The following is a 12848-nucleotide window of genomic DNA, read 5'->3' as shown; positions in this document are numbered from 1 at the left end:
AAGCAACTAGTCTTACAAATTTGCTCTCTGCAGGGGTCAACTTTTCAAATTCTACCTGCAATCCAAGGCATAAATCATAGTTTGTGGTTGTTTTCTTCTCACCCTCCTCGAAGTAAGTTATCAAGAATCCCCATCCATTTCCCAACAACTCAATTAAACAAGAGTTGGATAGAATTTAGTATCCTCGGGCTCTTGACTGTACAGCGACTGCTTGGGCCATGACAAATACTGCCAAATGCACTTCCCCTCGGTATGTCTTTTATGAGCAGTGGACAGATGTGTGCTGAGAATATAATAAAGGGAGTTGAAAGAGTATGAGAAAAACTTTTCCACTGAAACAAATATGCTTAACTAAATATAGCCCAATTCTACTCTCAAATGTTAATTGGTTATTCCCAGAATTGCTCTTTGCTATTCCCTGCAAGCACACACACATTCCTATAAATAAAGAGGAAATGTAGCCTGGGCTGAAAAACAGTAATTGGCTTGTGCTAGTGTTGCATAATGTTGTGTTCCCAATTGTAGAGCAATGTGAGTGTGGCCTTGGTGAGAGTGATCCATTATGGATCCTGTCTGGTGTCTCTTGTGCTTATGACCGTCCTTCTTTGACACCAGAGGTAGAACCAATCTCTTACCAATATGCCATTCATTAGAACTGCTAAAGTTCTAACGTAAAGTTTACTGAAAACAATCGCTCTCCCTTTCTTCTCAGCTTTTCCCATTCCTCTTTGATCTTGATAGCTTAAGAACTGCAACACACAATTATCTCATTGCCTTACTCTTCCAAAAGTTAATGCAATAGCTGGTGAACTCAATAATTTTCAGAAAGCTGTTGGCAAGAGGAGAAAGCATGATAGGAAACAGATAGTATAGTGATTAAAAGCAGGACCTTAGAGTCAGAGAGACTTGGATTTTAATCTGGTAGAGTCCCCTACTAAGTTATGGAATCCTAGGTAAGCTTTTTAAACTTTCCCTGTGACTAATGAATTCTTTTTAAATGTATTTTGCAACTTCAAAATACATAGAATAATATACCTATTTTTTCTGTTTGAGTGATAACATCAAAGAATATAGTAAACAAATGTTAAGTGTTTAGCTGGATGAACTTTTACTAATATATAGACCATCTATAAGTACTGCTGGTCTCAATATAGAATAGTTCCATCACTTAGCAGCCTCCATTATGCTCCTATCTCAGTAGATAATTTTTACCATAAATATTACTATTCTGAATTTTTTCTCTATAGATTCATTTTGCTAATTCTTTTTTTTTTAAAAAGATTTAGTTATTTATGCATACAAGAACTGGGTTACAGGACAGAGGTGGGGGCTGGGAAGATTCGCCACAGAGTGGGGAACAGGAGGATTGACTGAAAAACACTGCTGAGGGGAGCAGCGGGTGAGACAGAAGAGGTCTGCTGTGCCATGTGGGTCACCCCCCTGGCCAGGGATCAAACTCATGCTGCAGTGACTGTGGGTAGCTTCATAGGCTGCATCTTAACCCATTGTGCCACGAGGGAGGCCCCATTTTGCTAATTCTCGATCTTCATATCAATGGAACAGTATAGTATGTGTTCTTTTGTGTCTGGCTTCTTTCCCTCAACATTATTGCTAGGCACTATGCTAAATTTGTTTCAATTTTCAAGAACCTGCAAAACTGTTTTCCAACATAGTTGTGCCCTTTTATATTGGCAACCAGCAATGTGCGAGTGTTGCACATCTTTGCCAACTGTGGAATGGTCAATCTTTAATTCTATAGGCATGTCGTGTGCCTCCTCACTATGGCTGTAGTTTCCGTTTCCCTGTTGACTATGATATTGAGAATCTTTTCATGTCTTTATTTGCTACCAGTGTATTTTCCCTAGTGAAATATCTGTTCATATCTTTTGTCCTTTTAAATTTAGATTGGATTTTTATTTACGAGTTTTGAGAGTTCTGATGTAGTCTGGATGCCCAGAAAGAGCCAATTTTGTGATTCAAGTTCATAGGTCATCTACCTGCAGAGTTTCCATCTTGTTTATGGAGGGGTGTGTGTGTGTGTGTGTGTGTGAGAGAGAGAGAGAGAGAGAGAGAGAGAGAGAGAGAGAGAGGGCCAGTCTTTGTTCCATTAAGGACTTCAACTGATTGGATGAAGCCCACCTACATCGTCAAGGGAAATCTACTTTAGTCAAAGTCCAAAGATTTAAATGTCAATCTACCCAAAAAAACACCATCACAGAAATATCCAGAAGTTTTTCCAAAACAAACAAAACTTATTTTCTAGGTCAGTCTTTAAAAGGGACTTAGAACTCTAGCCCAAATAATAGTGCCTGAATATACCTTTTCCCATTAAAAAAAAAAGATGATTTTCTTTGCCAAGATGAACTCCTTTTTCTGTGCTAGGCACTACTGGACAGCTTTTCCTTCAGACTTTGCAGTCACATTTCAAGGTGACCATCATGAATTTGTAGGAATTATCCAGCTCTAACTTGTACTGAGAGAGTGCAGAGAGGAGTATAGGCCCCTCCGTTCCTAGAAACTGACCCCAGCACATGCCCTAGCTATACTCCCATTTACATTCTCATCCCAGAAGGACTGGATCTTTCTAGAATAGGGTCTCATCAGTCCTTCAATCTAAGAATGCAAGCTTAATTCCACAAGTAAATTTAAATTTACCAATCTAAATTTTCATTGCAAAGATTTCCCACTTGTCAGTAAAGTAAGCATGCCACAATAAATAATACATTTTATAAAGGACCAGGTATTCTGGGTGGGGTGAAGGTGGGGCAATCTGTCTAGGGTTAGTCTGGAAATGTGTGAGTTGGTCCTGAGACATCTTATCACACCAGAAAGCAAAGAAGTCTCACGAAATACTGGAGTTATGTCAGAGGGCACAGGAGCCAATTCGAGGGGATTAACTGGTCAAAACAAATAATGACAGTCATTGATGAAGACACATCAGACAAGTTTTAAAAAAAATCTATGATTTCGTAATATTCACGATTGTGTAGAGCTTCTGATCACTCTTGGAGAGTTCTTTCACTCTCCAAGGGCACAACTCACTATTCTGGAAATGAATGAAGGGAAAAATTCAAGCATTTATCCTGCTTTTGCCTTACTAGGTGATCAAATAATTGAGGAAAGCTTTTCTTTATAAGGAATGCCTGCTAACAACAAGAAATGGTAGAAAAATCCCCATTTTCAGCCACTACAAAGCAATCTAAGAAACAAGAGCTGCTAAAAGGGTAAATGAAAGGTCAGTGGGGACTTTGTAATGCTGCATCAGGCTGATGATACCTAGACAAGAAACCCTCATCAATCTTAATGTCTCAAAGAGAAAGGCAATAATATGCTCCAAATAAAATCCAATAGACGCATGCAACACCATCTATGAGGACATTTATTAAAATAAAAAAATAGCCTGAATCTGGTCAAGCCTCAGCTACAACTAGTTTTCAGGAAATATGGAGGATGATTAGGGACACCATGGAAATGAAATCCAAAATCTACAAAATTATACTGGAAAAATAACCTGTTATTTTTACAACAAATCAATATAAGAGGATCTATATAGTTAAAAAAACATTTAAGAGACAAATGCCAATAAATGGACATTAGAATCTGATTCAAATAAACCAATATTCAAAAGTTAATCTGAGACACTTGGGAACACTTGAACAGTGGCTGGACATTAGATAATGTCTTAGTAAATTCAGGCTGCTATAACAAAAAGATTGGGTGGTTTGTAAAACAACAAAAATTTATTTCTTATAGTTCTTTTTTTTTAAAGATTTTATTTTTATTTATTTATACAAGCACTGGGTACAATCAGAAGCGCAGGAGGGTGAGAGAATGCACCAGAGCCAGAGCAGGGAGCAGAGCAGGCAGAAGGACCGAAGTACACTGCTGAGGGGAGCAGCGGGCAGCAGGAGAGGTCTGCGTGCCATGTGAGACCCTCACTCGGTGGCTGGGGATCGAACCAGCGCTGCAGAGGCTGCGGGCAGCTTCGCAACCCAGCGCTCAACCGCTGCGCCACCGGGGAGGTCCTATTTCTTATAGTTTTGGTTTGTTTTTTGTTTTTTTTTTTTTTTGGTGGGACCCTCGCTGGTGGCCAGGGATCAAACTGGTGCTGCAGAGGCTGTGGGCAGCCTCGCAACCCAGCGCTCAACGGCTGCACCACCAGGGGAGGCCCTTTCTTATAGTTCTTGAGGCTAAGAAGTCTAAGATCAGCACTCTTAAGTTCAGTGACTGGGGCTTCCTAGTACATAGATGGCTGTCTCCTCACAGGCAGTTCACTGGTTCCATTGATGAGGTTCCACCCTCATGACTCAATGACCTCCCCAAGGATCCCACCTCCTAACACCATCACGTCAGGGGTGAGCATTTCAACATGTAAACCGGAGGGGACACAAACATTCACTCTATAGCAGTTCATATGAAGCAGATGAGATTTTTAAAGTATTATGATTATACATAAAATAGAATTCTAAATAAAAATACAATTGTACTTTTAAGTGTATACTTTAGTATTACATCCAAAATGGAGGACCTGAAAGAAATTCAGTGGAGGTGTGGGGGGTAGAAATTACATGAAACAGGATTAACGTTAGTTGTTACAAACTAAATAACAGGGGTTCCTTACTCTGTTCTCTACTATTCTGTATGTTTGAAATTCACTTTTTTTTCCATAATCATAAATCAGTCATCAATACTAGATGATTATGTTTGACAAGTATGGCGGGCAATGAGAAGTCAGGGTAGGAAAGTGTATAATGCTAAAACTGGCACTAGAGTTTGAGGTCACACCAAAGATGGTTTCTTCTGGTTCTGTTCGGTTTTGTCACATTTGACACTTTTTTACATTACAAGTTTCCCCACCATCTAAAGGTTAGAGCATACCTATGAAACCTTTCTAAGTCAAAATAGCATAAAGCAAAGAAGCAATAACCATTAATTTATATGAAAACACTTATGAGCATCTCTAGACCCAAAAAATAACCTATCAAATGACACATCAAACTTAAAATCACACTCACACAGAGGAAAGGCATGAGAGTGATGATACACAAGAATACAGGAAGCAGTTCAGGGAAGGAGCTTGGTGGGGTCACTAATATTCAGGGTGCCACTGCTACTGCAAAACCAACCCTGACACCATTTTCGCTTTTCACCTTCTGTCATAAAAGCAAAATCCTCTTTGGATTTCTTTCAGTTAGTAAAAACCGTTATTATTGTAGGTCTTTCCTAAAAGTGAAAGGATGTAAAGCAAACTTTCAAAAAGCAGGGGTTACCTACTACCACAAAGTTTCTCTGAAGTTTTATAATTTCCCAATGGCGATTTCATCAAGGTACAAATGACACTCCAGAGACAAAAAGAAAAGTTTATTTTACTGTCCAATTATTTTCTTAAAAAAGTTTAATTTTTGATAAAATAAAACACAGTTTTAGTACCATAGAAACTTTGACATGTACAATGACATATTATTACTATGTACAACTTCAAAAGCAAATGCTTCCAGTTCCAAGTAAAGAAATGTCAAACTGACTATACTTAAGCTGAAGAAAATTTCCTGGATAGCCAATGTGTTCCTTGGCCTGGGGGCAGGGGGTTAGGGGTGGCAGGGGGCTAGGGGAAAGAATCATACAGTTGAAAAATATAAATAAAGTGTTCAATAAATTGAGAATCATAAAGATGCTTTCTTAAGTTCAGTCATCTGGATCTGAGGGAGTATGTAGTAGTTATAAGAGGTCAACAAGTAAAATAAAACCCTGTGGATATTCAAACTTGAGTATTCCAGGACAGGTCCTGTAGGTTCACAGTTGGGATATCAAAAATAAAAGCTATTCCTGTTGTAGTGGGATTTGGCATCTGACTCATATACCATTCTTCACCAGCTCATGGACTCCATTCTCATCAATGATTAAAGGTGCATGGAATTCTTTATCTGCCACATAACTTTCTATTCCCTAGAAAAAGGGTTAAAATAAAACACAAGTTATGCAATGGTAGACTTAGTGTATAATGACTTGAAAGTTGAATAACAAAAGTTGGGTTGAATAACAAAAGTTGGGCTGAATAACAAAAGTTGGGTTGACTTTTAGAATTTAAGTCAAAAATCTATTTAGTATATTTTTAAACTGGGGCTTAGTAACCTAGTAATAGAAGCATAAAAACAACAAAAAAGGAGAATAATTCTGATTACATTCTATTACAAGTTAGTAAGATAGCCATTCTTTCTACAATCATCAACCAACAGAATTAAGTTTCTAATCAAGGTGGCATCATTTCTAATGTTCAAAGAAAGCAACCTGACAAGGTCCTCCAGAAGAAATCCTACATATTAGAATAGTACAAACTCCTATGTATCTCCAGTCTTGAAAGTAAGAGTACTAAGTATAAAGAACAAAATAGACCCATTGAGATAAAAAACTAAATTGCATCAAAAAGAGCCAGAAAGGTTACCTAAAAAACAAGGCTGATTTTTTGAAAGTCCGTGCATTTCAATGTATAGGTGAAATAGATTGAACACAAAATTCTGTGGCACAGATCTAGAGTGCTAACAGGAATTCTCTCAGTTCGCTCCCCAGAGAAACTCCTCAGGGCAGGGTCATCGGAAAATGTGGCATCTTCTCGTAGGGCAACTCTACTCAAGCCTAAGACAGTACCAGAATCCTTCTTTTAAAAGAATAAAAAAAATCCTAGCAAACTTACTTCTCCAGCATAGGAAACAAGAGGAGAGATTTCACACTGGATTGGTACATCATTGGCATCCTTCAAGCTAAGGAAAAAAAGCAAACGTGTTAAAGATTTTGCTGCCCGTGTTATTTGTCAGACTGAACATACAGACTATAACTTTCCTCTGAGAAGCTTGCAGTTAACAAAATTCCCCTAGATAAAGAAAGAGTATAAAGCCTACCCTGATCATCACTAAGTTTGGAGTAACGTTAACATGAAATCCTCAAGGTCCAAGAGACACTAATTGAGGCAAGTACTCTTCAGAGCACTTCATCAGTATTAATATGCTTATCTCCTAATGTACAGCTTATGTTTTATATCATTTCCAAGTTGTAATTTATAATTTGTTATTGAGTATACACTATGTTCTCAACCTACTAGATGCTTGGAATCCTTCATATTTTAATTCTTAACATAACTTTGTGAGAATTAGATACTAATTCTCATACTTTATGAGAATTAGATGACAAACATCCTAAAGCTGCACTGTGCAGTTCAGTGGTCACTAGGTACATGTGGTTAAACTTAATTAAAATTTTAAAATGTGTTAATAATAACCAAATTTTAAGTGCTTAGCAGCTGTAGATGGCTAATGATGACCAGATCAGATAGCACAGATATCCACCATCTCCTCCCCTGCAAAAAATCCTATTGGGCAGTAGTTCTCAAGGTCAGTTAAATATTTTCCAGTACATGTCTGTATAGCCCATATCTCCTAGGTTAGCTGAGCTGATTATTCAAGGTTTTGAAGTGCCTGCCCCTCCATTACTTTCACCATGTCCCATTTTAGAGAGCTAAGGCAGAAAGCACCCAAGTGAGTGTTGAGGTCAAAGTCACCACTTGCTTCCTCTATGTCATATTCTAACATTTATAGCCACTTGCAATACTGAGTTTCTACATTATTTATCTCAAAAGTCAAGTTTTCAAAATTTTTAAGATCACCAGACTTTTAGGATTTTTTTTTTTGCAACTTCAACAATTTTACCAAAAGGATACAAAGCATACAAAAAACTAGTTTCTTGGAGTCTCAAACCACAGCTAGCTTCTGTTTTACCAAATGTGTGGTCTCAAGCTTTAGTAGTGTGAATAAAGTCAGAGGGCATCTGAGTTTAGCTATGCCCAGCTTTCTCTGAATAGAACCATTAGGCCAGCAGAAGATTCTTCAACTTACTTGCCCAGCCATTGTCCCTTTGAACCAAGTATGTTGTACCCACTATGGATTATTCCAAGTCATTCTCCACTATCCAAAATCATACTCTCCCCAAGATTTAGCTCAAGTAACATCCTTCTCTGGACCACTGCATTTCATGTTGATTGCTCTTACTCAATACACTTTTTAAAAACAGCAAATGCAGGGCCTCCCCAGGTGGCGCAGTGGTTGAGTGCTGGGCTGCAAAGCTGCCCGCAGCTCCTGCAGTGCCGTTTCGATATCCGGCCACCTGCAAGGGTCCCACATGGCGGCGCGACAGACCTCTCCTGCTGCATCCGCTGCTCCCCTCAGCAGTGTATTTCGTCAGTCTGCCTGCTCTGTTCCCCGCTCTGGCTCTGGTGAATCTCTCACCCTCCTGAGCTTCTGACTGTACCCAGTGCTTGTATAAATAAATAAATAAATATTTTAAAAAAAAAACCAGCAAATATATTAAGACACCTGCTAATCACTGCCTCTGAGAGTAATTACTATGTATACCACACATTTAACATACAAACATGAGGCCTGCTATTTAATTTTTATGTATGTACATCTAGAGCCTCCCGGTAGGCTGTAAGAAAAGATATATTTATCTTATGGAAGCTACTTCAGCACTTGCGGGTGTGTGGGTAGGCTACAAAAGCTTGTTGGCTGAACGAATAAATAAGCTAGACAGATAACAGACAATATCAAAGAAAAGACAAATTAAAAGATGGGACATATAATCCCTCCAGATATGTGCCAAATTCTATCCAAAAGGACTAAAGAGATCTGGTCCAGACCCTCTGCAGCAGCTCAGAGTCCTATTAAGCTGACAGGAAAGGACCAATCCATTGATAAGACACAGACCTGCATGACCTGCACCCCTGAGGAAGTTGGCTATGCCTAAATCAGAAGCAGCTTCGAACCTGAGGAACACATGGCTGAACTAAGTATAACTTCTCTGCTAGTACCTCAAAGATACTCCAAGAAACTAAGAAAGTGGACTTTAATAACTAAAGTTGGACATTCTAGAGAAGGAAAAGCAGAAACCACCCTCACTGAATACAAAACCTCACTGAATACAAAACCTCGGAAGACTGCACATTAGCCCAGTAATAGTGCTGTCCCGCCTTGCTTTGTGGTGGCTAGCACTGTTAGTAGACATTAAGGAGAAAGATAAAAATGTCACTTTGTCAAAACATCTTTGCTTTCTTTCAGAATATCTCAAAGCTGTTCCTTTCTCTTTTATACAAATACTCCCTTTATCTCTCACTTGTAGGTAATCTTTTTCTACTCTCGGAGGGCACACTTTAGTGAGAAGAATTTCCACAGGAACTTTCTAAATCATGATCTCATTTGGGCCAATGAAGTAAATGGAAGGGGCAAAAGCACAAAATAAAAAAAAATCAAATAAGAAGGAAAAAAGTTTTAAATGTTTTATCTTAACTGAGATGGCTGGATGTTAATTTCAGTTGCAAAATGAAGAAATGATTTTAGCTTTCAGATTAAAATCTGTGGTGTGGCTCAAAGAGAAGAATATTAGGTCAAAAATGTAGTCAATTATCAAAGCAGCTTGCTTCTACATATTAAAAATGATGTATGGGACAGAAAATCACAAAGGGCCCTGCATAACAGTTCCCAAGACATGAGCAACAAGTCACAAAGCTGGCCAAAACTTAGAGTCTAGGTCCTCGTCAGCAGAAACAGACACTTAAGGGACTTGTCTCCAACGGCACAGATAGTGGCACAGGCAGGAAAAAAACACAGATGAGACAATTATCCTATCCTGAGATAATTCCCATCTCCAGGTCCTCTCTCCTGTACACACATTCCAAATTACCTTCCAAACTTAAAATTCAAGCTAAACTAAATAACTTTTGAAGTGTCACAAGAATATCAAGCTGTGTCTTTAGCTAAAAGAAAATGGCTTTATCAAACTCTGTCCATGCCCAGATGAGAGGATATGTGCTACTCCAGCTAAAAACTATCTGTCATTAAGACAAAAAGTGACTTTCTTTAGAAGCAGAATTATAATGGAGCAAAACTAACAGAGAGCAAAGAGGTGAGCTTTTAGTACGAGAATATCAAAAGAATGATTTTCAGCACATTAAGTGCCATCAACTACGTCAGGAGCAGTTAGCCTTTATACTGAGAGTACCTATACATTTCAATAACATCTTCAGAATGTTATTCTTATCTAGCTTTTGCATATGCTATAAAGGGTAAGCTGGGACCCACATCTGCGGCCCCAGGCCTGTAACATACTCTAAATCTTACCTATCCCTTGTAAAATTGTCACTGCATGCTCAAACACCTAGAGTCAGACTCTTTAGTAAGCATGCTCCCCATTTCCAGCATGCACTGCGATTCTGAGTTAGTGTCACCCAGACAGAAATCTGCCACCATGTAAGCAGTACACCCACCAACAACACTTCACCATCCCCCCAAGACCAAAGGCAGAGCACTAAACTACGATGCCAGTTAGTAGGAGGGAAGCACAGCCCCATCACCATGCACTGCAGACAGGCTGGTATATTTACTTGTGATTGACATCAGCTGGGATGGTCTCTGACTTTCCATTTGTAGCACTGCTATGTAGGAATAAATAAGCATTAATGGGAATGGAAACAAATCAAACAATAACAATGAAGTGGAATTGCAAAATATATGTGACTGAGCGCATGTACTTATGATAAATTATAAACTCGGCAAAGGTAATCTGAGAGAGAAACAAAAGCAATGGCCAAAGACGAAGCATGAGGACAATCTGACCTGCCACAGAGCAGGTCTGCTGACAAGACAGACCCTGTATGTGGCCTCGGACTGTGAGACAGTGTCCCACTGCTCTTTCTTAGAAAATTCATAGTTCCCAGTAGCTTCCAATGCCCAGTGTTCTAACACTTACCAAGTCTTTCCAGTGCTTTTATCACGCAACTGGCATTTTACCCCTTAAGAATATAAATTTAAATGGCAGAATGGTTTTTCACATAAGTATAGAAATATTAAATGACTTAGAAGGGTGATGCTCTAGGTGCTAATGAAGGCGTTATAAAATTAAAGATTTTGCATAAAAGTGTTTTTTCTCAGATTTGAATATCCACAAATATCTTTTTTTTTTTAACTTCTAAGAACCCAAAATATTTCTAAAGCTTGAGTATCACTGGATGGAGGCAGCACACACTTCCCTTGCCAGCACCTCCCTCAGAGACCTGAAAGTGTCCTGGTGAGAAGGTATGGTGGGCTTACATCTTGCAGGGAGCATGTGGGTGATGGGTTTTTTTGGAAAGCTCATAGTAAGCATCACAGATAAAAGGGCAGCAGCACCCAATCCTCATAGCTGTGAGGTTCACACCACAGGAACAGCAGCACAGTGGTTGCTGGTGGGCTTTAACCATTTGGCACAGCAGAAGAACTACCTTCTGACCATTATCCTTCTGTCACACCCACTCATATAATGGAGCTGTATCCAGACAACAAGAAATTTAGAATTCATTCCTCTTTAAGAAGTGAAGCTATCATTTTCTTTGTGATGGGCAAAGCTTTTTTCACATCAGACACTGCCCACATCAACTTTCTTTTTTTTTTCCCAAAAAGTTCTAGGAATGAATACATTAAAAAGAAGAAAAAGAAGTCCAAGAGGAAAAGCCAAGGAATCATTCATGCACAAAAAAAGAAATACCAACTTACCGGGGAATTGCTGGAAGGCGAGACCCATTTTCATCTATGAAGTGGCCCCCTGCATTGAGGACCCAACAATGGTGAAGGGACATCAAAGCATGCCTTGCAGTGGTGGGGTTGTCCTTCCCATTCTGGCTGTCTGCATTCTTCAGTGGGGAAAACTCATCTTCCCGTAATACTTCATATACCACAAACTTCCTAGAGAGGAGACATACAAAAGCTGCTGTATGGTGATATAAAACTGCAGACACAGCTTTGACTCCTCTCCTCAGAAGTAGGCTTTTAGTCTTCAATAACAGACTGTCTTAATCCAATTTTATATGAATGCTGAAAGCAATACCACTCATCCCTGCACTACATAAAGTTAGAATTCTCCAATGCAAAATAAGAAATATTTTATACCCTCACCTATAAAACACTTCAACTTAGCTCAGCAACATTATAAATCTTAAAGCAAAAAAAAGATCACAATAACTGTTCCAGGGACAAAAAAAAAAACAAAAATGGGCAAAGAGACAACTTACAAATATATATGGTAAGAGAATCTAACACAGCTAGTTTGTCTTCTTCATTTTCATATTGGTCAAATTCTGTAACATGTGTCTCAACATCTAACATGAACTTTTACAGAGAGCTATATAATCTTATTATGCTTACAGAAACATTACTCATCAGTAAGACATCCTAAAACACAAGACAGGCCAATTCTTTATCTCAACCTCTTCATACTAGATAATGATGATGAACCTAGACAACACACAATCAAAATGACCTGACTTATGTGCTAGCAAACATTTCCTGAAAATAGTTTTGCCTAAAGAGAATACAAAGCAACCCTTCAAGACATACATCTAATCATATTGGTGCAATTGAAAACATACTTTGCAAACTGGAAGATATCAAAAACAAATTTTTCCATCTTTATTCCATTTGGTTTGTCTGGTTTAATTAACTGCCCCTGGGAATCCACATATGGAATCTTCTTTTGAGCCACATGGTGCTGCAACTGAGGCTCATAAACACTAAGGAGGGAGAAGAAAAAAAAGATAATCACTTTCCAAATATAAAAAAACCAGACAATCTGATAATCATACTCAGGAGTAAATGCATCAACTACCAGTACTAAGATTTTCAAAGAAAAGGAATTTAAGTTTCAGTTCATATTTAAATATACAGTAGATTTCTCTATCCCCTTAAGTTAAAAATAATCAAATAATTATATAAATTATTGTTTTAAACATTTTATTAAATTTAAAAATACACACACACACAGCTCACACTAAT

General features: G+C 38.4%; 1 protein-coding gene across 5 annotated transcripts in view; it reads right to left on the bottom strand.

Annotated features, from left to right (window-relative positions):
• Positions 1-5853: 5853 nt before the first annotated feature.
• UAP1 (UDP-N-acetylglucosamine pyrophosphorylase 1) overlaps positions 5854-12848 on the bottom strand; it is a gene marked incomplete at both ends in the record, with an annotated part of 32993 nt that continues 25998 nt past the window's right edge. For 2 of the 5 annotated variants that reach the window (XM_084248876.1, XM_084248875.1), the window contains 4 exons: positions 5854-5946; positions 6692-6758; positions 11574-11762; positions 12446-12586. In XM_084248876.1, coding sequence (XP_084105002.1) covers positions 5854-5946; positions 6692-6758; positions 11574-11762; positions 12446-12586 — 490 coding nt within the window. Of the gene's footprint in view, positions 5947-6691; positions 6759-10426; positions 10478-11573; positions 11763-12445; positions 12587-12848 lie in introns of all 5 variants that reach the window. The other 3 variants (XM_084248878.1, XM_084248874.1, XM_084248877.1) reach the window with 3 other exon arrangements.

Source organism: Talpa europaea, assembly GCF_964194135.1.
Source record: "Talpa europaea genome assembly, chromosome: 12".
NCBI lineage: Eukaryota > Metazoa > Chordata > Mammalia > Eulipotyphla > Talpidae > Talpa > Talpa europaea.
The sequence above is the reverse complement of the archived record's forward strand: the minus strand, read 5'-3'. Positions and strand labels throughout refer to the sequence as shown.